The sequence below is a fragment of the Fundulus heteroclitus genome, chromosome 7, assembly GCF_011125445.2.
Source record: "Fundulus heteroclitus isolate FHET01 chromosome 7, MU-UCD_Fhet_4.1, whole genome shotgun sequence".
Taxonomy (NCBI): Eukaryota; Metazoa; Chordata; class Actinopteri; order Cyprinodontiformes; family Fundulidae; genus Fundulus; species Fundulus heteroclitus.
In genome coordinates, this window is record NC_046367.1 from 18,476,066 (window position 1) to 18,500,747 (window position 24,682).

Below are 24,682 nucleotides of genomic sequence, written 5' to 3' on the forward strand. Positions count from 1 at the left end.
CCTGGTGTCCTGGAAAACATGCTGACGCCTTTAGTTCTAGGAATATATTTTGTTTGGTTCATTTCAGATGTCATACGGGGGCATTGTTCCTATAGCATCTCAGGACAGCACGGCCACCACACCCCTCAAAAGAAAAAAAAACGTCAAATAAGCTCCGGTAAATGCGGGGCGACGCGTCCATGTGCATCTCTATTACAATCGAGTCCTTTGGTGGCATAAAGAGCCATTTAGTCCCCCGTTTGGCCCCGGATGAATAGAGCCAGTTCACTGGCCGCCACCCGGGTCCCTGTGACAGCACCAGGAGTGGAGGCGGTGTGGTGGTGGTGGTGGTGGGGGGGTGCGCACAATGACGCCGTTGTTGTCGACCGTGATGCCGAGGGGTAGGGATTGAACCGTGCACCGACTTGCATGCGGCTGTGCAGCGGCCCCGCGGGTGAGGACGCATGCAAGCGGCCCCCCTCACTTGTTTACAACTCGCTCGCTGATAATGGGACAGCTGAAGAGCCGCCGCCATCTCCCTCCGGCTTCTGCAGCTCCCCCTCCCCTTCCCTCCCTCCTCCCGCGTGTGTGTGTGTGCGTGTGTGCGCACAGCGTTCGCGGTGGCTCCATCCCCTCCTTGGCCCCTCTGAGCTCCCATCTGAAACGAGAAACAGCTTGTCAACTTTTCACAGGCTCTTCATTGTGACGATCAGTCGGACCATTTGGCACGCGTCAGCCTGATAATCAATAACAATTAAAATTGCGCCGGCGTTCTGTGCACCGGAGCTGCTTCGTCTCCCCCCCCACAGCTCATTACGATGCTGGGTGTCGATGCTGGCTAGAGCGTGGCCCGAGGCGCAGAGTAGTTTGCCGACAGACTGCACTTCTGCTCGGCGCGCTCTTGTTGTGTTTTCCTCCGATTTGTTCGCGCCGCTTTCCGTTTTGTTCACCTGCAGCGTCGTGCGCGGGTTTCCCCTTCTCTCTCTCTCTCTCTCTCTCTCTCTTTCTCTCTCTCTCTCTGGTGCGCGTGTGCGCCCTCGTGCTCGCGTTTAATCCGCGTTTATCCTCACCCCACCCTCGTCGCTGCGGAGATTATCCTGCGTCACAGTGCATTTTTTTTTTTTTTTTTTTAGAGCTGATCGGAGCTCTGCGCTTCAGAGAGCCTGCTGGCAAAGCTCCAAGGACAAAGAGCGAGAGGGCGCGCAGCTAGACCTACATTCCCCGGTCTGTCGTTATTCTAACGAGCTGTAAAACGGGACACGGCGCTCGCTCGCTGCTTATTTCACTCCCCTCGCGCGTTGAGCTCGGCGTCCAGATCCGCGCCTAGAAAGACGAGTAAAAGCTTTAAATTGTGGCGCAGGTATGGGAAGCTGCGTGCGCGCCGCACACAGAAAGCGTCGATAAGCGGAGCCCGGTGTTTGTTTTTGGTTCCACGCCGCGGGGTCACTGAGAGGCCAAGGCGCTGTCACCAGAAATAAGAGACAAAGGGAAAGAAAATAGGTTTTTGGTTGTTTTTTTTTAAATAAAAAAAAAAAAACAATCTGTCGGTTTGAAGTTGTCGTTTTTAGCGCATCGGCACAGAAATCTGAAGCCAATTACGCCCAGAAAGGCCGTTGAATGGCGCGGCCAGCTCTGTTACTTCCTTCCAACCTCCTCCTCCTCCTGCTGCCGCCTGCATGCTGCTGCCGGCTGCGCAGTGACGGATTGGCCGGCCCTTGGGAGTTGTTTGCTGCCCCAAACTATTCTTAGCTGCAGGGATGGGCGTCAACGCGCTACCCCCCCCCCCCCCCCTCTCACCCTCTCCATCCCGGGGCTCTCTTTCCTTCCCCGTCCGCTCCACTCGTGGTGCGGTATTATGTTCGGATTTGGTCTCCTCAGCCACCAGACTCACTGGCTTCTAGCTGCAGGCCCGTTTGATATCTGACACCCTCTGCAGGGCCGCAGCTCCCTCTCTTTCGCTGCCTTAAACAGGCTCCACGCTATCGACGCCAACGGTGGAGGATCAGCGGTGCCCCCTTAGAAAAACCAGCGTTGCTCAAATTATCGACTTTAAATTGGACGTTTTTAAATAAAAACGGCATTATGTTTCAGCTCGGCGATTTAAAGTAACACTTGGATTGTGCGTGCTTTCCAGCTGGCGTGTTGGGATCTCACAACGAAAGGCTCTAAGGGACATTTGGCTAATTTGTTGCAGTTTGGTCCCTTTAGATTTCCACTTGGTGACCTTAAATGTGACCTTTCAGAACCGTGTCGAATACCTAAACCATTGCTCATTGTTAGGTTTTTCTCTGTAAATGGGGGAGGCTGGTCATTATTACCCTGTAGCCGCGCACCTTTACCTCCAATTTGGGCCCCGAGCGGGACGTTTAAGCTGACGATTTATATCAATTTTCTATATTATTCTACTTGTGCTCCATTGTAAGATCTGTGGCTATGACTCCAATGAATAATGGCTACCAATAGGAGGTCAAGTTATTTTGGTTTGATTGGGCAGGGGGGTTATAAAAGTTGCCTGGTGGGTTTTGAAGTAGCTATTAAAGAACTATATTAAATTATACATTAGATTGGAGTGTTTTTTATGATAAATTATCCATAATTCAGGAAAACACTTAACTAAAATATTTTATTTAAGAGGTCCATGGGTATGACATTGGTAGAAGTGACAAAATAGCAATGTAATTTGGCGCTGTAAAGGATGGGTAGTAGTAAAAGGCGCTAGTTCGTACCACCATGGGCCATTTCCTACCTGCTTTGGCGATGGCTTATTTTTTTAAAGATCCTGTATTCTACTCATAGTCTCCTGTATGGAAACGGGGGTTTTATGATTCAGGTAAATAAAATCTGTGAGTATAGGAGGTCGCTTGTTTTGGTTTGATCAGGATTTGGTCAGATCGGTCACGTTTCATAAATCTGGCACCAAACCGGGATTAGGATAAAAAAAATAAAAGTGAATGGGCTGTTATGTGAAAACCTAAACTAATAGTCAATGAAAACACCAAGAAGGTTACACGGGTTCGCAGTGGTTTGTTTTACGGGCCGGAAAGGGTAGCCGGCTGGTGAGAACTGGTGAGGTTCTGGTGCGAATTGACCCAGGACCCTACACCCTTTTATCACGCATGTGTGATTTTACATTATAGAAGACATCGCATGGTGGATTCCCAAAGCAGGGTAGGAGACGGATGAATGAAACATCCCATGGCTCTGGTTAAAAACAAAAAACACGCCTAGTCAAAGTACGTATTTTTTCCCCTTTGTTGTCGTCAGGCAGACTAGTTAACATTTTTGCTGTTCCGCGTGCCTCTTCTATTTTAAATAAAGTAATCCACACCCTCGCTTGAACCAAAGTCAGAAAGAAAGCTAAGCGACTGGTTGGCGGGGGTTTAGTTTGGCCTGCGACTGGTTCCCGGCGCTCCGCGCAGACTTGTCAGCGCACGAGGAGCCGTTGCCTTGCCAGACACAGACAGCCGGGGAGCGGGGCGGGTGCGTGTGACGGCGCACGCCCGCAGCACAGGAAACGGGAGAGAGAGAGAGAGAGGTGATTTCTCAACAGCGTCTGCGCTTTCGGGAGGGAGCCGAGAAGCGCACACGTGGCCCCCGCGCGCACGGTTCATCATTCCGCGCCAGCACGCACGCCATGAAAAACGCAGGCGGCGCAGCGCTCCGTTTCGGTTCCGTCAGATGCGGATGTTGTTGAAGCAGAACGGGCCGACTGGAGCTGCAGGGCGAGGAGAGGGAGGGGGAGCAATGGGGCCTCTCTCGCTCTCTTGCTCGCTCGCTCTCTCTCTCGGCAGGCTGATTAATGTGCTCCGGGTCACCGCAATAAAAAAAAAAAAAAACAGCGGCGTGCCAGCGGCGCGGCAGCGAGGCGTTTCGCCGCGATGATCGAGGAGCCGAGCTTTCTCTGCCGCTCTCAGCTCCGGAGAGCTCGGCGCAAGGCTCACTCTTTTCTATTTAAAGCATTTGCTGCCTCTCACTTCGCTCCCGTGCAGGCTCTTCTAACCGGACTGCCTCGCTGTTTTTCCGCTGAAGTTTGGCAGATGGCTCGGAGCGTGGAGATGTCGCTAAAAAGGGGCCGTAACTGTTCAGTAATGCTGTGGTTTTCCTCCCTTTTGCAGCTTTAAGTTTTTCTTTTTTTTTTTTTAAAGGAGGAGACATGGCTCACTGCCCAGGGCAGCAACAGATTTGATCTGCAGAGATTATTCTAAAAATGAAACGCATCTCTGCTTTTTGTCATCGCATCTAATTAGAGATGCACCAATCAGTAGGCCAGAGCCTGCCGCTCATATACTGCCCTCATTCATCGGAGCTGAGGCCCATGCTCGCTCCATTAATGCGTCCACCGAGAGCACGCGCTCCTGTAACGTTTCATAAAAGCCAGAGACACGCAGCTTTGATGCAACATCGTGTAATGGCTTCATTTTTCCTGCTGGTTTCAAAATGACTGCGTCTGTTGAAGAACCCGCTGCATATTTTCCCCCTCTTTTAATGTTTTTTTTTTTCTTCTTTCTATTTATGAGTAAAAATCAGTGAAAACCAGAATTGGCAGGTTCAGGCCTCATAGTAATATAGAAATTGGTATTGGCCAGGAAAAGCCTGATCAGTGTATATCTAAAGTAGAAGTTTTTTTTGTTTGTTGTGTTCTTAATTTTTGTGTGTAGAGGTTGGACAACTAAAACTAGATGGAGGCTGGAGAAGTGAGAACCGCAACCAGTCTGCCCGCACACACCACCCGACCTCCTGCTTTCTCTCCCATGAAAATGTCGTCTTTTAATCAACGTACAAGAACACATTTTTAGCAAGCGTCTCTTTATGTTGTGGCATCAATGCAAGGAAAAAAAAACAACCTTAATCTTTTCACTGCAGACTTCTCCGTCTACATTTAAACAGTGTAGACTCGGTCACAGGTTCAAGAGCCGGTTGCGGAGCCGGTCCCCCCCCCTCCCCCAGAAACATACAGAAATGAATAACTGATTTTCTCTGAACCTAGTTCAGAGCGTACGACACCACCCGTAGACTGCAGCGCCTTTAAAAAATAAATTCAAACAGAAATCCAGCAATTCAGTGACGTTTTAGGCGTGCCTTGACGGGCTTCTCCTTCTCTCGTCCTGCGCTTTTTCTTTTCCAACGCGTCTTTTCACTGCTGCCGGGTTTAAAACCTTTACCCGTTTTTTTTTTTTTTTTTTTTTCTTACCGCGCCGTCTCAAACTGTGCTTACTCCCCACCGTATGCGGCTGCTTTTCTCCTACACGCTCTACCTTTGTGTGTTTTCTGGTGCGAGGGCATTGTTGATCCGAGGCTCTGTGTTGGCGGGTGGTAAATGGGCTCCCACCGAAGTGCTCGGCGATGCATAATCTTCCCTCGCTCTGCTGGCTGAGGCAGCCTAGAGCCCGGGTCAAAGAGGGCACAGAGAAACCGGTGTGTGTGTGTGTGACTGAATAGACGCGGCCCCACAGCGCTCCACTAGCAAGCCCAGTTTGGGGTGGGGTAGAAAGAGAGGGGGGGTTCGCTATAGGGATGAATGGGTGTTGATGGATGGGAAGGAGGGGGCGGAGGTATTGTAACTGTCCGCTTTGTATTTTCAGCCCCTCATATTTCTTTTCCACTGCTCTGGGAATGAAGCTTAAACGCCACACACTGTCTGTTTTTCAGATTTGCTGCCATTGAAGTGGCAGCGTTGTGGCCTCTGCATGTGCGAGCGCGTTGGTGTGACAGAGCCAAGGCGCCGACTGCTAACTTGTTTGCTCATCTCCGCAGGGCAACATCTGTTCGTGATGTCGATGCTGAGACGCAAACTAACCTGGCACTAAGACGAGGAAACGACATCTCACAAAATATGGCAAGTTGCTGCGGCTGTCATTGTGTTCGGGAACAAAATAGACGGTTTGCTTCCAGGCTGCGCATGTTGGAACAATAAGAACCGAGTAGTTTTTCTTCTTTTTAGACATATAAAGGTACTAGCTACATGTTTCTGTAAAATATCTGTAAGATTAATCAGATTCACCTTTTAATATAGTTCATAGAACGTGTCATTGTCAGTTCCTCTATTTGTTTTAATGTTTCTTTTGTGAATTTTTGTTTCATCAAGATTTTATCTTCATATAATAAGCTTTCACAAGCATAAGCCTCTGGTGACATCACAAAAAGCATGTTTTGGATTACGTTTCGGCGTATTTTTTTAATCAAATTACTCCCGCTGATGTGTTTATGCTTTACAACTACGGTGAAAATATTTGCCAGAACACTGCTTGAATTTCTAAATTTTCAACCTTAAGATTTTGTGACGCCAAAAAAAAAAAAAAGTCAATTCTGCAGAAAGTAGGAAAAGGCTGCTGGAATGGCACATGAATGCTTCTGAATCTGTTGTAATCGCTCCAAAGTCACTGGTTGCCAATAGAGCTTATCTATGCCAGGTGATAGTCTATTATTTCACCTCTTCTGATGTCATCGACCCAAATGCAGAGCAGGGTTAGCATTGGTTTCCTTTTTTAGAGAAGGTATTCTATGAAATACTTAATTGAAAGTCCATACTCCATTACCAAGCTGTGTTTTTATAATCGCCGTGTATTGCTAGTGGTATATAAATACACCACATTTCTATAACTTAAATATAAATAAACTAAATACATCTTTGTAATTTTAGGTGGATGCAAGGTTGACGCCCCTGGCGGCAATGGGGCTGGACCGAAGCGCTCTGATACACGACAGCCTCCGTCTCCACGGTGGGGTCGTATACCCTGGGATCAGAACCCTCCCATCGGAGAAGAGCCGAGAGACGGCCACCCTTCCACTCGCCTACAGCAGAGATGGTCTCCCAGAACTAATTTACAAACCCGACGGGCCTCTAGACAGCCGCAAGGCCGCAAACGGCTACCAGAGCCTCTACAAGGGTTCGCATCCAAGCCTTCACAAGCCTGTGCTGGTTACTGGAGCTGAGGGTCTTGGCCTGGAACGGCGAGTAGGGCCTGGAGAAAAAGTGTCAGAGCTGGGCTTGGCTGGGGCTGGGGGCAGCTACCTCCGCATGCCGCTGCTGAGCCCTTACCCGGAAGCAAGCATGTATCCCTTTATGGACACGTCCAAGTACGCTGCTTTGAACATATACAAAGCCTCCTTGCTCAGCCAGCCCAGCCCTTACCTTCCACAGCACCTGCCCTACCCACCCCTGTGTGCAGCCCAGGGAGTCAGTGTTACGTCTGCTGCAGCTGTATCTGCTGCTGAGAGGCTCTATTATATGCCTCCCTACCCTCCCTCTCCCATCTCGTCTCCCCTGGTGGCCACTCCCATGAGGATCCCTGCGGTCACGGTGACCCCCACTACGCTGGTACACTGCCAAGACAAAGGGCTTGGTGTTACATCTCCATTTGCACAGCAGCTTCATCAGCCCTCTCCTCACCCTCAGCAGCACCATCAGGCCGCCATGGAGAGAGAGCGGTCTCCGAGCCGGAGCAGCAGACCAAGCAGACCGCCCTCCAGGAAGGCCTCAAGCAACAACAATAGCACCAGTAGTACAAGCACCAGTGGCACCACTGTTGGGAATAATAACAGCCTGCCTGCTGATTCCTCTCACATGTCCTCCCGCATCTCCCAGCCTCCCCCTCTGCCTACTCTCCTTGACAAAGCACTGGATTTGCAAAGGCCAGTTGCCAGAATAGGACAACCGTCCGCCTCTTCTGCGGCTTCAATATCTGTGTCCTCCTCCTCTACGCAGTCCATTGCTCACCCTTTTTCTATTGGCAGCATGGCATCGGAGCAGCCCTCTTCTGGCAGGCCCAGCCCCCACAAGCCCAGGTCTAGGGATGGGGTCTCTGAAAGCAGGAGTGCAGGAGTGGAAAAAGTACGCAGCAGGTCTCCTTCGTTGGCCAATTTTGAGAGGCCAGCCAACCAACCCCAACCAACCAAAGACTCTGTGGAGAAGCCCCTGGATTTGTCAGGAAGGATAATTGAGTACGGACTGCCTGCCAATGGTTTCTCGGTGAAGATGGACCCCATGTCGTCTGGAGCCCGTTATGGACTCCCCTCTGGCCGAGAGCTCCTGAATGAAAACGTGTCCCTCTCCCCTTCCTCCCATCCCCATTCTGTGGTCAGCAGCACTTCTTCAAAGGTCTCAGAGAGGCCGGAAATGATCAGCACTTTACACTCGTCCTGGGTCGTACCGAGCCCGTCTCCCTCACACGCACAGCACACGCCGGGTTTGCCGTCCTCTCCTAGGTCAAATGCAGATCTGGCCCTTTCACAAGCCAAAGGCACCTCACCCTCGGTCATCAAGAACAAGGGCCTAGAGAGGGTCCTCCCTCAGCAGCGGAGCTCGTCCTGCCCAAGGATAGGAGAGCCCAACCTAAGCGTTCCCTCCTCTCAGCACTCTGGCTCCTCTCTGATCACCTCCAAGGCTCTTTCTCCCAAACCTAACGGCGAGTGGGTCAAACACAGCCCCAGCCAGTCGGAGCACCACAGGGAGGGAGCAGAGAAATCAGCCCAGAGGAATAAGCGAAGTGACCTGACACCCGATCTGTCGTCGTACAAGAGGCCGTGTTTGGAGAACGGTCACCCTCCTTCCCACCTCTTCCTTCCTCAAAGCGAGGCCTATCTGAACCACAGCTTGGCATACGCTAATAGATATCTGCAGTACCCCATCCCCGATGGCTTGGCGCTACACCCAATTTCAGGGAAAGGCCCAGTGTACCCTAACCCTGTTCTGCTGGGCAACAATGGCCTTTACCCAACCCACTTGGCTGGAAAACACCCTTTAACTTACCCGAACCTCCCAGCTGGTCCGGGTGCAGAATACCTCACTTATAACTCACAGGAGATGGCCCATCCGCTGATGCAGACGCACTCTGACAGCAAGCCGGCAGAGAGGGCAGACGCAACACTAAAGCCCCGGGGACAGGAGAAACCACGGGGAGCTGTGGAAGAAGGCGGGAGCCACAGAGTTCACAGCGCTGCAAAAGAGACAAGCGAAGGCAACCAAATGAAGCATGATAGGGAGGTAGGAGTGCAAGGACAGGGTGGCAGTCAAAGCAAAAACCTCCCCTCATCCGTGGCGCCAAGAGAAAAGATTGTCTGCATTGACCTTGTGCACTCAGACACAGATATCGAGTCTACCCCAGCAGTCCACAAACAGCCTTCTGCTGAGCCTAGCAACAAGGGGAACCAAAATGAATGTCATAGAAGCCAAAACTTGACAAACGTTGAGAGTAACACGCAACACCAAGCACATCCAAGCCACTCTGGACAGAACGCCAATCCGAAGGGGAGCAGCAGCACTGACGGGCTGCAAGAAACTCCCTTCGGGAAGGGAAACGTTCCCCAGGAAACGGCCTGTCCTGCCGAGGCATCGAGGACGCCCCAGACCTCTCTTCTCGGAGAGATCTCTGATGCAGAAGAGAGCGCAGAGGAAAGCAGTCCCAGCCCAGACCCCGGGGATCAAGATCAGAGCACTTTGCGCTGTGCCCGCACCTCGGGGGAGCGCAGCTCTGGTAAGGACAAAAGAGACGGGGGCAGCTGCGCTTCTCCCCTCGCACAGCACAATACAAATGTGCTGAAGGAGTGCGAGAGGGAGGCTGAGAAAGAGGACAGCATTGTTGATCTTGGGGAGTCCCAAGCGGAGGGAGACGATGAAGAGGAGGAGGAAGGAGACGGTACCCAGGCTTCGTCCAAAAACTGTCGTAGGTCCAGCCTGGCCAAACGGATCGCGAACTCCTCTGGCTACGTAGGCGACCGCTTTAAATGCGTCACCACAGAGCTGTATGCCGACTCTAGCAAACTGAGCCGCGAGCAGAGAGCATTGCAGGTAAGTCCACAAGTTTATCTTTACACACACAGATTATATGGGGTTACTGTCATGTCATGAGCAGACATTCCTGACTTAAATGTGTAACCACGAGGGAATAAACATCCAAGGGCCACCGCCTTTTATCCCCTTTGCCTGCAGAGCAAACCTTGCATGAACTTTGCAAACTCTGCCTCGTAGAGAATAAACGCTGTCACGCTTCTGTCTTGGTCGCGGGTTCGATCTTCCCTTTAGTTTTATCATCGGCTTGATTTCAGGCCCTCTTTCAGGGATGGTCGGTTCAAAGGTTAAACGGGACCGCCATCTTTTTGTATGTTGATTACCGAGCAGCCGTCGTAAAGGTTACTCTGTGTGTTTGTGACTCCGTACGTGCCTCTCCTTGTGTGACTGCCTTCAGGCTAAAGCATGTAGTGCTGACTGTGCTGCAGACAGTGGATTCAGAGCATGATCGTGACAACCTCAAAGATCACATTGCCTTTGGCTATGCTTAACCCCAAGGTTAGGAGACATGGGGTTCTTGCAGGATGCCTAACAACCAACAGCGGCCATTTTTTTGGGGGGGTCTTCTGAAGCCGTGGTTCTCAAACTGAAGTGAAAGTACAAGATGCGGTGCTTTGGCTGCCTTTATTGATACTCTGTTAAAAAATCTTGATATTCATTCGCTGGATATAAGCCAAGTGGCTTCTGCTGGTTTCATTTGCCTCTGAAATCAAAACCTGGAAGCAGGAGTGATTTGGTGACTGATTTGACCAAAGATCAGGCTAACTACTGTTAGCAGTACAGGCTAAGAGCGATGCTTTTTGTTCTTTCAAACATTGTCAAAAGTACAAACAAATTCAAGTCGATACACATCTGGGCTTTATTGAATTTTGCGTTTGGGCTGCTGAGACACCTTTAATTTTCGTGGTCAGAATGCCCACTTGAAGAGTAATTTCTTCATATTTCCAACTACAAAGTGGGACGTTTGAACTTCTGAGTGAAAACGAAACGTCGTTTGCAATACTAAAAATGTCCGTCAGTACGGTGATGCTTTGAAACCTTGGTATTTGTTGTAATAGGTTTGAGAACCACTGCTCCAAAGCTTTCTGCGTGCCCCCCCCCTCTCAATCACACCTCCTCGTTGGCCTGAGCTGCCCTGCTGGGTCTCGGCAAGGTCATAGCCCTCCTCACCCCGCTGGCTGAAACGCCTCGCCTCCTAATATGCATCACACGACCTCTATAAATGTAAAACTGCAACTACTCTCACCCGCTATCATCAGGGCACACAGATTAAGTTACGTTTTGAGCAGTCGTCTCTGGGGTTTTCATGTGCTCAGAAACACAAAGAGAGTCTATTTCTTTATTATCCACTGGCTCTGAGGCAGATATCTTAATGGGTTGCACATGTCTGTGTATGTCGCGAATGCATTCGAGAAAACGTGGTTTTGTCTGTGTCATGCTTTTTAATTCGCAGCTGCAACAAAGCCATCAAAGTTCGCATTTCTGGGAAAAGCGAAAAACAAAAAATGAGAAACTAGACGGCAAGAAATTATTTTGTATTCCCGATTGTTCTAATATTCAATCTAGAGATGCACCAGTGAATTGGTCAATTTTCCCTTGATGTGTTCTGAGTAGCGAACTCTAGGCTAAAATTCTAAAAAATGTTTTTTTTTTTTTTTTTGTTTATTAGACGGATCAAAACTAAAACCTCACAAATTTCAGTCTATAAACCCGTCACCCAACAGCATGCACACCGGTGCACTATTTAGTGCAAAAGTGTTCATACCCCTTAAACGTTTCCACATTTTATAACATTACAGCCATGAACCGAAAGGTATCTCCTTGAGGTTATATGCTCTAGAGTCTAGACCCACAAAAACTAGTGCATCGGTTTTCACTTTGTCTTTAAACCACGTAGATAATTCAACAAGGGGCTCAGATAAGACCAGGACGGACACACAAAAAGCTACGAGTGAAAACTAACCCAGCACCATCTCCATGGTGAAACATGGTGGTGGCAGCGTCATGGTGTGGGATGCTGTATTTTTTAGCCGACATGGGGGTAACTGGTCAGAGTTGACGGGAGGCTGGATGGAGCGAAATACAGGAAGAGAATCTGTTTGAGGTTTACCTTCCAGCAGAACAATGACACTAACCGTGCAGCCAGAGCCACATGACAACAAAGCATATTTGTGTGTCCAGACCTAAATCCAACTGTGAAGTTGCTCACAGGTCCTCTTCACTAAGTCCTGCAGCGCTTGACCAATTTACCAAAGAACAAGCACTAAATGTGCAAAAGTCTTTGCAACCCCGCTCCCCCCCAAAAAAAAAATAAATTAAAAAACATGGCATCTCTAATGGGAGCAAAAGGAGATTCTACAAAGCACTGATACGGCGGGCTGATTACAAATGCACGTCTCACTTTTCAGATTTTTTATTTATTAAAAAAAATGTAGGTATACCTTTCCTCCCACTTTTTTTTTTGTTTGTTTCTGGTCAATCCCATGAAATCGCAGTGACCTGCATTAATATTTAATGTGACGTTCAGGGGGCGTCAGTTCTTTTGCATGGCTGTGTAAACGTTCAGTCTAATCTGAGTCTAGAACCTTTCTCAAGGATCTGCGGCATGTACCTTTTTTAGCAGCTCAGACCTCAAGGGAACCCGAAAGTCGGCACGGGTTTTGGGGAAAGACCGACTGGTGCGTCGCCAATTTCCTTTTCCTTCCCCCCCAACCAATCACCGGTTTGCTTCAGAAATGACCTGATGGCTTTGATGCACGTTTGATTGACCTGTTGAGTCACTTTACTTTGTGTCATTATGTGGGACTGTGGCTGCTTATTTATGTGTGTGAAGAAATATGTGGAGAAACAAATTCATTTAAGAAAAAAATAAAATAAAAAAAGAGATGAAATGCTGGACAGATATATTGAGCCCCCCATTCTAATTGCTTAGATGGAAGTCTTATCACAAGAGGAGAGTAATATAAGCCAACCTGCAGCTAACTGGGAGGTCAGTTCTTTACATTTCTTATCACATCTGTCTCTGACAGGCTCTGTCTCCTTTTGTACTCTGTACCGCTGCACACTCCTTCTTTTTGCCTCCCTTCTTTCCTCTCTCTCTCTTTCCCCCCCTTCTCTCATCTCCTCTCTCTGCCTCAGGGCTTAGATGTATATGTTTCCAAGCCATGTTTATGTCTCAGGAAAGGGAGATGCCAGGACTTTAAGGCCCAGAGCGCATGGACTCACAGTGGCTGCAGTAGTCTAACCTGTGTCTTGATGCCATGCTTGTGATTTATCTGTCTTCCCCCCCTCCTTTTTTTTCGTCTTGTGTGTGTTTGTGTCCGTACGTGGGTTTAATTTATTTCTTTTGGCAATTTCTTTCACGTTAAGACAATGCAATTGCTGACGCAATATTTGCTTCTATAGCTGTTGAGGCCAGATTGAGGCTTAGAGAGGTGTGTGTGTTTGTGACGTGGGCAGATGAGTGGTTTTCATGGGTTTTTCTCTGCTCTCTTTCCTCTTTTTTTTTTTTTGCCTTTTTTTTTTTTGTTTTGTTGTGTGTTTGTGTGCGCCACAGCGGGCGATGATGCGGTTCTCCGAGCTGGAGCTGAAGGAGAAGGAGGGCGGCGGCATGTGCGTCTTTGCCTCGGCAGCGGGACGGGAGCTGGCAGACGGCCAGCACAGAGAGAGAGCGCTGGAGTCCTGCCAGCACACCACCAGGCAGGCAGAGAGGGAGGGTGAGTAACGCACGCACACACACACACACACACACACACACGCGCACACACACACACATGCAAGAGGACGAGACGCACTCATAAAGGGACCCGTGCAAACAATGGGTTCGCGTGCACGCTTGCAGCAAAGGCTGAGGCAAAACCAGGGTCACTCTTAAAAAGATGCTCTCTGCTGCAAAAACACGCAGCAGCTCTCGCATAAACCGTGCGTGCATGAGGGAGATGGCGAGGGGGGGGGGGGGGGGGGTTTTTATTTTTCAAGGAGCCTTTTGTGCTTATCTGTGCAGAGCGAGACAGCGGGGGGAGAGAGAGAGAGAGAGAGGGGAGGGCAGGAGACGAGAAGGAGGGGCAGAGATTGCGTGCGTTAAAGCGGGCTGGGGGGGGGAGGATTTAGCGGGTGAAAGCGGATGGGAGAGCTCAACGGAAAGAGGAGACGGAGGGGGGGGGGAGTGGTGGTGGTGGGGTAGTTACGTTGGCCGGGAGCCCAGCTGTGTGTTGGAGCGAGGCCGCGGCTGACGTGTGAGCCTAATTATGGCACGGACAGGGAGACGGAGAGAGGGAGTCGAGGAGAAAGGAGGGGAAAAAAGTGGGGAGTGGGGGGGGGTGGGTGGTCAAGCTCTGTGTGAGAAGGGTGTGACTCGGTCAGGCCGTGAGGGGGGAGGACAAAGAGAGGAGAGATGCCTCTCCTGCGCGATGAAAGCGCGAGGAACCGTCAGGCCCCGCAGGCTCCGTTTGCCGCCGCGCGGCAGATTAAAAAGTCTTTACCCCATCAAAGTTTTACGGCCCGTCTTTAAAGCTGAATAAAAGCTGGCTGGTGTTTAACCGCCGCTCTCTCTCCCGCTCGTCGATTCCTCGCGGCGTCCCGCCCCCGCCCCGTCGGTTCGCCCTGCCCGCTCTCGCTCCGTCTGGTTTGTGGTCTGTCTTGCATTCTCCCCTTTCATCTCTCCTACCGCTAACCCGCGCTCCTCCTCCTCCTCCTCCGTCCCGCTCTGCCCCGTTCAGGTGTCCGTCCGCTCTACGCCAACAACAGGGTTCCCGTCCTGCAGAGGTGCGTGGCCCCCGGGGACCACGTCGCCCTGGGTCACCAGGGTCAAGACGGAGCCAGGAAGGCCGCGGCGAGAGAGTCCGAGGAGGGACTGTGCCTGCCTCCCACGCTGACACCATTAAAGGAGTTCCTGGAGGAGAAGGTCGGCTCCGGCTTCGGAGCGGCCAGAAAACGCCCGCTCATCAAGGAGGAGAAGGAGGACGCAGAGGAGCGGGAGAAGAGAGCCAGGCTTTCTACGGGTGAGGATTTCAGAAACGTGCCGTCTCACTCACACTTCCACCTCCTACTTCTCTTTATCTGCTTCTGCTGCATCTTTGATGCTCCAGGCTTTATTCCCGTTCCTCCTAAAAAAAAAAACAAAAAAAAACAAAGTCCTTCCCATCAATCCAGCTTTGAAGCAACAAACCAGACCTTTCTGTAAATTCGTTCAAACCCACATTAGATCTGGTCTGTCGCGTTTAGAACAACCTGCTACAGCCCCTTTTTTCTGGTTGTGTTGCTGGTGATACGGCTCACTGCCCAGGGCGGCACAGTGAGGGGGGGGTCAGTAACATGCTAATTCACCGCTTTCTTTAATTAAAAACGTTTTTCTCTTTAAATCAACCTGACTTCATATGTAATCTGTCATTTATAGAACATCACACGATTGATTTATTGGTCATTTCATTCATTTTATCGTTTCATTGTAAATCGTACCTAAATCAGGATCAGCTCTAACACCCCAAACAAAAGTTCACATGCCTATGCCTCTGGCGGTACCACCAAAGGCTTAAGGCCACGGCTCTGATCTCTTTTGACTATTTCCGTCTCAACTTTTTCGTGACGGCTTTCATCAAATTTCTGCTGCTCCGACTCGTGTTCTTCAGGCCTCCCTCGTCGTAAATGTGTCAAGCAGGGCAACCAAAGAGGTCGCGAGAGAGCGCGGAGTAGCGAGAAGCATGCGAAGAATCTTGCACTAACGTGCTCAAACGCACACGAAAGCAGTAGCGGTTTCTAAAAACGGGCGAAATGGCTCCCTGGGCAGGACAGCACAGCCTTGGGGGGGGGGGGGGGGGGGGCAATTTACATGCTCTCAGTCAAATTCCTCCTTCACGGGGATTTAGTTTGGTCCTGTGAGGCTGCAGCAACACGGCCTTTAACGGGACAGCTTATGGAAAATGTAGCACTTCTAGGAGAGCGCTGCCATTTGTCGCAGTTTTACACCGATTCCAGCCTGATTCCTGGGCCTCTTGTGATGTCATCGACACATCTGCTAGCATAGCAAACTGAGCTAGCCCCCCCTTAAAACTTTGTATTTTGTAATATCCAGCAGCGGAAATCCAGACTTTGTGATTCCCCTGTGTGTGTTTTTTTTGTTGTTTTTTTTTGCGGCTGTACATTTGTTGGTAGAAAAAAAGAAAAAGAAAGGGCCCGCTGGATGACACCTTTAACCCTGGCGCCTCCACCCATCCCCCCCACCCCCCCCTCCTCCTTTTTCCCACTCACGGTCCTGCGTCTCGCTCTGTGTGGCAGCCAGCTCCGAGGGGCGTTTAATCCTCGCCTTTGAGCGGTGAGCGCGCAGGAGAAGCGAGGAAGAGGGACAGCCATTCTTCCTCGCTCCTCTTTCAGCTCTGCTGTTCCTCCGCTGCGCTTACCCGCCCTCTTCAAAGCTGCTCTTTTTTTCCCCCCTTCTCTTTTCATCTTTTTTTTTTTTTTTTTTTTTTGCCTCATCTGTTTGGGTTTCTCTCTCCTTTTTTTTTTTTTTTTTTTTTCCTCTTTTCGTCTGGCATGCGGTATCGTGCTTGCTCTCCTCGCCGCTGCCAGACCCAAGGCAAATACCCATCCCTTGTGAATTTCGCAGGGGGAGCAGCCTGGCTCTGCTTCTTTAGACTTTATTGGTTTGTTTCTCCCTCATTTCTTCCCTTTCAAGTCTGTCTCTGTCTCCTGACCTTGCCCTTCATCCCCTCACTGCATGGAGGTTAAGCGTAAACCTTAGACTTTGCCGGCGATGCTGTTTCTGGGGCTCTTTGGCTCATGCACTGCGGCGGGAGAATGAACAATGCGTGTTTCACTCGTCAGCAGATGAGCAGCAGGCCGAAGACGATGACGACGACGACGAAGTGCGAAAGCTCAAAGTCTGCATTGAGCTGAAGGGGCTGCGGCTGAGCAAGCCCGCGGCGGGAGCCACCTCGCCTGACGGGTCCCAGTTCAGGCCGGAGAGGCCCTGCTGGCCCCAGCCCCGCGCGGCCAACCCGGCCCAGGCCCAGCGGGAAAGAAAGATCCGCCCGGCGGAGCCCGAGGACAGAGCGGCGGCGGCGGCGCAGAGGAACGACATCAACAGGAAGTGGGGCTGCGAGAAGCTACCTAATGGTAAGAACGAACCACCAGTTGCGCTAACCGCTGCCTTTTATTCTCCGAGTTCAGCTAGGGGAACGGAAATCTATCTTTGGCTCACGTTTCACTTTCTTGTTGAGCTGCCTGTCTTTAGGGGATTTCCCGAGAGCAGTCAGAGAAAGGAGGGAGGGAGGGAGGGAGGGGGGGGGGGCAGAGGAAACCACTCGGGGGACTCTTCCTCCTGCCAGGCAGAAGGGTTGAAGGGGCCTGGGGACCACAGGCTAAAATGTGCAAGCCACGACTCCCCCCCCCCCCCCCCCCCATTCCCTCCCCTGTTGTTTCTTTTCCTCTTTATTAAATGTTTAGCGGGTCTGCGTCAGGCTCTGTGATGAGGATGAAAGAGGGGAAGTGGTTGGCGGAGATACGCAGGTGCGCTGTGACTAATGTATGATCAGTGATTTTTTTTTTTTTTTTTTTTTTTTCCTTTCCTCTCGAGACCAGTCACAAGGAGGACTGAATGGGGGATTTATTAGTGCTTCTTGTTGAAGGGGATGGGTGTTCTCCTTAAAACGAAGGGTTTTCCCTTATTGTTTTTGCTGCTATGGGAAGCTGAAGGTGGAGAGCGAATAAACAAAGAGAGCTTTTGGGTTTATCGTATGCATAAAAACAGGCCAAAGGCGCTGATTTTTAATCTTTATTCCCCATTTTTTGAAGTAATCATAACACTGGTAACCGTGTGTTTTTAAAAAACAAGTGTGTGTACATTTCTTTATCCTAATCTAATACGTTTCAACTATTTGAAGTGTGATTAAGAGTCTCAGACTAGCGCATAAGATGCATAGTTTTCCATTAAAGCTTCGCTCAGTTTTGCTCTCTGCAAACGGAGGATTTAGTGGAATTGAAAAGTTGCATCGCAGCATGGATCAGACTGCAGACCACATTGCTAATAGTTTGCGTTTCTGATGAAGCTGGTCGAGGTTCTTGCGTTTTTGTTCATATTTTAATAGTAGAGCTGCAGGATATAAGCGCTTTGTCACGCTGCATCCGCTAACTAGGCGCTTTACCGGGATTCTTCGGGATACACCAACAAAAAGCAGCATATGGTTATAAACAGAAAGAAAATAATAGATGGGTCACATTATTTTTTTCAGTGCAACCAATTGCCTTTAGAAATTAGCTTGTGAAATATAGACTCCACCTATAAGCTGCAAACCTAGCAAGACATCAATAAGGTGGAACCCCAACCATACAGTGAGAGAGAAAACGAACCAGTTTAGCTTAAAGCGCATCCATGTGTCCGAACGGCCCTGTCAAAGTTCACAGTTCAATTTAAAAAAAGGTTTTTGGCAAGGCTTGAGCGCTGATGTTCAGATTCCCTCCTTCCCTCGTCTCCAGGCCTGGATGTGCTAAGCTGTTAGAGAAATGCCCCAAAACTCCTGCAGTTGCAGAAAAACACGGGGGTTCTGCAGAGGATGGGCCACTTCTCAATTATGCACGTCACATAAAATCCCAATTAAGTGCATTGCTGGTTTTTATTGTAACATAAGAAAAAAAAAAAAACCTGGAGAAGGTGTGAATAATTCTGCAAGGCGCTGCTCGCATTTTTTTCCCTCTCCGTTTTGTAATTGGTCCTTTTCTCGGGGCCGGCCAGACGCTCCCAGACAGCTCTCGGTGCTCATTAATAAACCAACAGCGTGTCGGAGACGGCCTTGCAGAGAACCTCTCTGTCCTCCTCTGCTGAGTGCTCACGCTCTGTGCCTCCCTGTTCTCCCTCTGCTCCCGTTTCCAGGGCTAGCCGCTCCCGCCCTCCCCCCCGGCCCGCCAAAGGACAGAGCGCACCAGCCGAGCCTCTTCTCAGGTGACCGCGGCCTCAAGGAGCCAAAGAGGGGGCCCCCCTCGCCGGCCCCCGAGCCCTGCTTGGGAGGCGTCCCTCCCTTCAAGCCCCGTCGCCATAGTGACGCGGACAAACCCAAGGGCAAGCGGCCGTGCAAGACCAAGCACACCAGCCAGCGAGACAGAGAGAGGGAGCGGGAGAGGAGGAGAGAGGCCGCGCCCACCAGCCCCGGCCAGCGCTCGGCGCCTGATCTGGGATCAGCCGAGGACGACAAGGTGAGCGCTGATGGGGGTTTGTGTGTGTGTGTGTGGGGGGGGGGTGATCTGGCCGCGATGCAGCCGTCTGGATGTTTGCAGCAGAGAGGAGTGCGTTTCTGTATGCCTGTCGGCGCCTTTCATTATGCAGCTGGGGAAGGGAGGGAGGGACAGAGGAAGGAAGTATGTTTACAATGTTTAGAGGGCTGCTGGAGCTTTGACCTCCCCGTGCCCTTTGCGACTCCCTTAGGAGGCCCCCGCGCGCTTGTGTGTGTGTGTGTGTGTGTGTGTGTGTGTTGTTGTCTCTGGCCTTAATTGTGGAGCGTGTGTCTTCTGGGCTGTGTGTGCGTGTCGGCCGGCGACGCGAGCGTCCTGCACGTCGGCGCGCATTCCCTGACGACAAAAAAAAAAACAAAAAAAAAAAACCCCGGAGCAATCATGCGTCTCCCCGCGTCCTGAGTGAGTATGAGGAATGTGGCAGCCACGGTGGAGCACATGACGCTCATGAGGAGGAAGAGGGGAGGGGAGGACGAGGAGCAGAGGGGAAAATCGAGTGGGGGGGGGGTGGAAAGGAGTCTAGGTTCTTTTTTTTTTTCCTCTTTTTTTTTTTTTTTTTTTCCGCCTGTGCTGCTTCCGTCCTCCTCCTCCTCCTTCCTCCCCCCCTGCTCCTTCTCAGGCTGACAGCTGCTCCGACATGGAATTCCACCGAGAGGGCAACGCTCACACACACACACACACACACACACACACACACACACACACACGAGCACGGGCGGGCAGCTCCCACTGTGACGAGGGCTCAGCGATTAAAGGGAAGGGGGCATGGCGGCCTTTAGTGTTTGGGGTGTGAAGGATGCTTTTTTTATTTTTTTCTCTCCCTCTTTCTCATTAATACATGATTCCTCCTCAAAACACAAGGAAAGAATTGAAAGCTTATGAGTTCATATCAAGGTTAAAAACTACAAAATGTGTAGTCCCCCCCCTGAATTATCGTTTTTTTTTTAATAAAATGTCCTGCTGCAGCTGTTTATTTTGTATTCGGTGCACGTATGCGTAGATCTGTGTGTGTGTGTGTGTGTGTGTGTGTGTGTGTGTGTGTGTGTGTGTGTGTGTGTGTGTGTGTGTGTGTGTGTGTGTGTGTGTTTCATGCATGTGCCCTTGAGTGTCGGCGTGTCCTGTCTGCTCCGCGGCGGCGCCTCCTCTCACGCTCCTCTTCTCCCCCTTCGTCTCTCCCCAGCCGACCGAGCAGCGCGGCGCTCCGAGGAAGAGAGCCGCCTCCCCTAATCACTATCCCTGCTCTCCACTTCAGCCCTGCTCCCCCGCCGCGCTCTGTCCGCCCGCCCTGCTGCCACAGGCGGCCGTCAGGGCGCCGCAGGAGGCGCCGGGGCTGCACAGGACGCCCCCTCCCGAGCCCTCCGCCGTGCGCCCCATCCCGCCGGAGGCGCGGCGACTGATCGTGAACAAGAACGCCGGCGAGACCCTGCTGCAGCGAGCGGCGCGGCTCGGCTACGAGGTAATAGGCTTCACTCGGCTCATCCTCCCTCCTTATCTCTCCCCCTCCCTCCTCCTCCTCCCCCCCTCCCTCCTCCTCCTCCCCCCCCTCACTCACACACACGTTTCACGCTCTTACACCTCGTCTCCCCGAATCTCGGCCCTCTTTTCCTAAATTGAACTCATTTTCTTCGCTGACTGTTCCTTTCTACGACTCTCTGGCAGACGCTACTCGGGCTTGTTTTGTTTTTTTTTTTTTTTTTTTTTTTTGAGAATCCTTCCTCTCTCACACGTCTCCTATGCTCCCTCTTTCTAGCTCCTTTTTCATTTGCTTTCTCTCTCATCTCACCTATACTCACTCATTTTCTTCCTCGCACGCTCTGTCTTATTACTCCCCTTGCCTGCTGCTCTCCTCCACTCTCTCAGGTTTCCACCGCGCGCCCCCCCCCCCTCCTCCTTTCCCCTCTACGCTCTTTCTCTTCCTCTCTTTGTGACTCAGATTGTCGTTGGCACCCCCCTCCTTCCTCCCTCCCTCCCTCCCTCCCTCCTCACATGTGCACTCGCTCACACACAGACGCGCCGCCTCGCCTCCTCTCGCCTCGCACCGCTCTCACAACTCGTTAATTCTCCGCGAGGCAAAGCGTGACGCACACACACACACACACACACACAAACACACACACACAAACACACACACACACGGGAGCGAGGCGGCATGAGGGATCGTCGCTGGGATCGTTATACGGAGACGGATGCTCAACAGCTTCTGTCTCTCCAGCATCGGCGGGGTAATCCTCCCCGTCTTTGTGCGGAGCTGCCGATCATTTCTACTCCAGCGGCGCCACCAAGGGGGGACCAGGGGGTCGTCTTCTGTGTAGATTATCTTTTGTAAATGTGAAGATAGGGGGGGTTCCAGCATTTATTGATTTAATTTTCGTGGCTTTGGTGTGGCGTCCCCCTCCGCTCCCGTTCTGGTCCACCCCTGTGAAAACTTTCCGTAAATCCCCCCCCCCCCCCGACCCTGTTCTCTAATGTGCGCGCGTTGAGCGTAAAGCTCTCGATGGACGTCGGATGGGGCCGCCGTCTCTTCCGCCCACGTGCAGCAATGTTTCACCCCTTGTGGTGTCGACAGGTTTTACAAATGGATTTCATCGATTGCCGTAGTTTGGCCGCGGCTCGTGTCGTCCGTCAACTTTGATCCTCCTGTCCAGCCACGGTTCCTGCTTGCTTGAGTGGCACCCAGTCGGTGGTGATTGGCCCTTTTTTTTGGTGCGTGTGTGTGTGTGTTCTTAAAAATATGAATCCTAAAGAACCTTTGCGCTGTTTAGATTCATTTAGGTCAGATTTGACCTTGAGATGCTATCCAGCAGCGTGTTTGCTTTTCACCCTCAAGTCGACGCCGACTATGCAAAGCGAGCCGGATGACAGAGAGTGAATTTCCAGAGCAGGATTTTTCCAAGAAGCACAGTTTATTAAAATGTGCCCCGTTTAAAAAAAACCAAAAAAAAAAACCAACAAGAATAAATAAATACAGCTTATTCTGCCTTGGAGGGTATTTGGGTGAGTGACGTCAGAGGAAGCGCACTGTGCCGATGCCCTGGCTCTGGTAAACAATATGTTGGATAAGCAAATTCTGACAGACTTTTGAAATGGATTTCCATGGATTCCATGCCAGCTTAACCCTGGCCCTCGTCCAAGTTTTATTGGTGCCACATTTTCATGTTTTATTGGTGCCACATTTTCATGGGATCGAACGTAGAGTTGGAAACATTCTCCTGCAGCCACGCAGGACAAAAATCAAAACACTGTTGACGGAGGAGCTACGAATTTAAAACTAGCCGAATAAATAAATAAAGAACTGGCCGTGACATGTTGTTCTACAGGTGGCTATAAAACATATCTAACACGACTTTGAATTATTATTATTTTTAATAAAAATAGCGAACCATTTCAAATATGATGGTCAAGTTGCTGGGCCGCCCTGCAGGTCTTTGCAGCCCTGGGCAGAGAGCCCCATCGGCCTTATCCAAACCTACCTCTGCTCCCATGCGGCGCCGCTTGCGTGCAGTTTTTTTCAGGGGATTCTATAAACCAGCATCTAAAATGCCACGCTTCGTGACTTGCTTTATAGTTGTGCATGTAAGTCGGACGCATTTATGGAGATGAGGGGAGTGCGTGTGTGTGATTATGTGTGTGCGGCTGAATGGGAGAGAGCAGGAGTGTGAATGGGAGGTAAGCACTGGGAGTATAATCGCGTTCTAATGGCCCTCTAATGTGCCGTGGTGACTGTGGTTAGCAGCGGCGGCGGCTGTTTTTCTCCCTGGCTTTCTCACACGCACGCACGCGCACGCACGCACACACACACACGCGCGCACAGAGTCGGGATGCAGCGCAGCAACAGCAGCAGGGCTCAGTCAGCCGTGCTCGATTGAAGCTGGCTCGTCTCTCTGATTTATGCGTCTCTCTCGAACGCTTTTTCTTTTTTTCTTTTTTTTTTTTTTTTTACTCTGCCTCCCTTATATTTTTTTTCCTCCCCTCTCCCGCTTCGCATTTTCCCTGCGCTCTTCCCTTTCTGCGCTCCTCGCGTGGAGTGGCAGAGAGGAGGAGGGGGAGGGGAGGAGAAAACCTGAGACTACACAAACAAGGCGCTGACCGCTGCGCAAACAACACCCCCTCCCCCTCCTCCTCCTCCACCACCACCTCCCTCCCTCCCACCCTTTCTTTCTCTCTCTCTCTCTCTCTCTCTCGCTCTTTTCCTCTCCCCCTCGCTCAGGAAGCTCGTCTCTCACTGCCTGTGTGCGATAAGCCCGGGGCAGGCCCCTGGGGCTCCCACGCAGACTCTCACACGCACACACACAAGGACGATGCACACGGAGACGCACCAGTTTATGCATGCCGTCTCTCCCCCTCGCTCTTTCTCTCTCTCTCACACACAGACACACACACACACAGAGACACACACACACAAGCCCGTAGCTGCACAGAGCGCTTGTCTCTCGCTGGTGTTTTAGCGCCGCGAGCTTCGGGCTTATCACACGCAGGCAGAGAGATACGAGGGCCTGCGAGACGGCGGCGCACGCACACACACAGCTCACACGCTGATTATGAAGCATGCAAGGAAATATGCGGAGAGAAACAGCCGCTCTGACCCACTAAGCGCACACACGCACGCACACTCACGCGCGCGCACGCACACACAGGCTTTCCTGACGTGCTCCTCTCCATATGCTGCGCACGGCGGCGACTCTTCCTCACGCTCGCCGTCGCACGCACGCACGCGCGCCGAGCTGCGCTGTTCGGGATGGCTTCGCGCACAGACGCACGCACGCGCGCGTCCCTCTTGTGCGGAAGCCCGTGCGCGCAGCTTGAGCGCAAGAGTCGGGCGCGCACGTGCAGCCCAGCTCACATTGGTGCCGTGCCGCGCCACTCCCGAGACCCCCGTCCCCGTGCATATTTCATGTTCATTTAGTTTCGCAATCCGTGCCTCTGCACATGAAAGCCCACTCGCTCTGCCTTCCTTCCTCCCTCGCTCGCCTTTTATTCTTGCCGCTCGCTCTGCCTCGCTTGCTGAGCATTTGAAATGGTAATGAGGAGAGATTCTGCGGATGTCTTCATCCCTCTCGCGGCACCGATCGGGGGCCCCCTCAGCTCTGCCCGCCGAAGGCTCAGATAAAGGTGCAATCTGTCATTTATTCTCCTCCCGCGAATTGCCTGTGAGCTCGGCTGTCAGATCGATGCGATCCAAGCGGAAGACAAGAGTTAGGTCTCACCTGGAGCGCCCTGTTGGACCAGCTTCTTCTGCGCGCGGCTGCCAAACTTTTGAAGGGGACGTCTGCGCCGGTCGCGGGGTTTTGGTTGATGGAGACGTGCACAATTACTTCAAAGGTCATCCGGCAGATGGTCTGATCTGAAGTAGTATGGCGGGTCAATAAAGGTAGAACGAGGTCTTTTTTTTTTTTTTTGGTGTGTTTTTTTTTTTTTAAATGAAGATTTCACGATCACAAAAAAGATTTCGTCATGCTGCTGTGTAGGTTTAAAGTCATGTTAATGAGGTTTTAAAGAAAATACCCGATCGACCAGTTTCCTCACGCAGTATGGCGCGTAGACAATAACCCGATTCTGCCCCCCCCTCCCCCACCCGTTACTGCACACTGCCGGTTAACTAGCTGAAATAATGGTAGCCCGCTTCACTTTCCCCATGGCTTGCAAGACAGGCAAATCCTGCTGTTCGAGTACGTGTTCCGCCTTCGCTGTACGCTTCTG

The 24,682-nt window shown here is 51.3% G+C and overlaps 1 protein-coding gene across 6 annotated transcripts in view; it reads left to right on the forward strand.

Annotated features, from left to right (window-relative positions):
• bcor (BCL6 corepressor) overlaps positions 1 to 24,682 on the forward strand; it is a 48,268-nt gene that overhangs the window by 13,364 nt on the left and 10,222 nt on the right. For 2 of the 6 annotated variants that reach the window (XM_036139095.1, XM_036139099.1), the window contains 8 exons: positions 5,734 to 5,815; positions 6,620 to 9,766; positions 12,699 to 12,755; positions 13,323 to 13,482; positions 14,485 to 14,766; positions 16,586 to 16,876; positions 18,630 to 18,949; positions 20,166 to 20,441. In XM_036139095.1, the coding sequence (XP_035994988.1) occupies positions 5,734 to 5,815; positions 6,620 to 9,766; positions 12,699 to 12,755; positions 13,323 to 13,482; positions 14,485 to 14,766; positions 16,586 to 16,876; positions 18,630 to 18,949; positions 20,166 to 20,441 (4,615 nt within the window). The remainder of the gene's footprint in view (positions 1 to 5,733; positions 5,816 to 6,619; positions 9,767 to 12,698; positions 12,756 to 13,322; positions 13,483 to 14,484; positions 14,767 to 16,585; positions 16,877 to 18,629; positions 18,950 to 20,165; positions 20,442 to 24,682) is intronic. The other 4 variants (XM_036139098.1, XM_036139096.1, XM_021317379.2 and 1 more) reach the window with 4 other exon arrangements.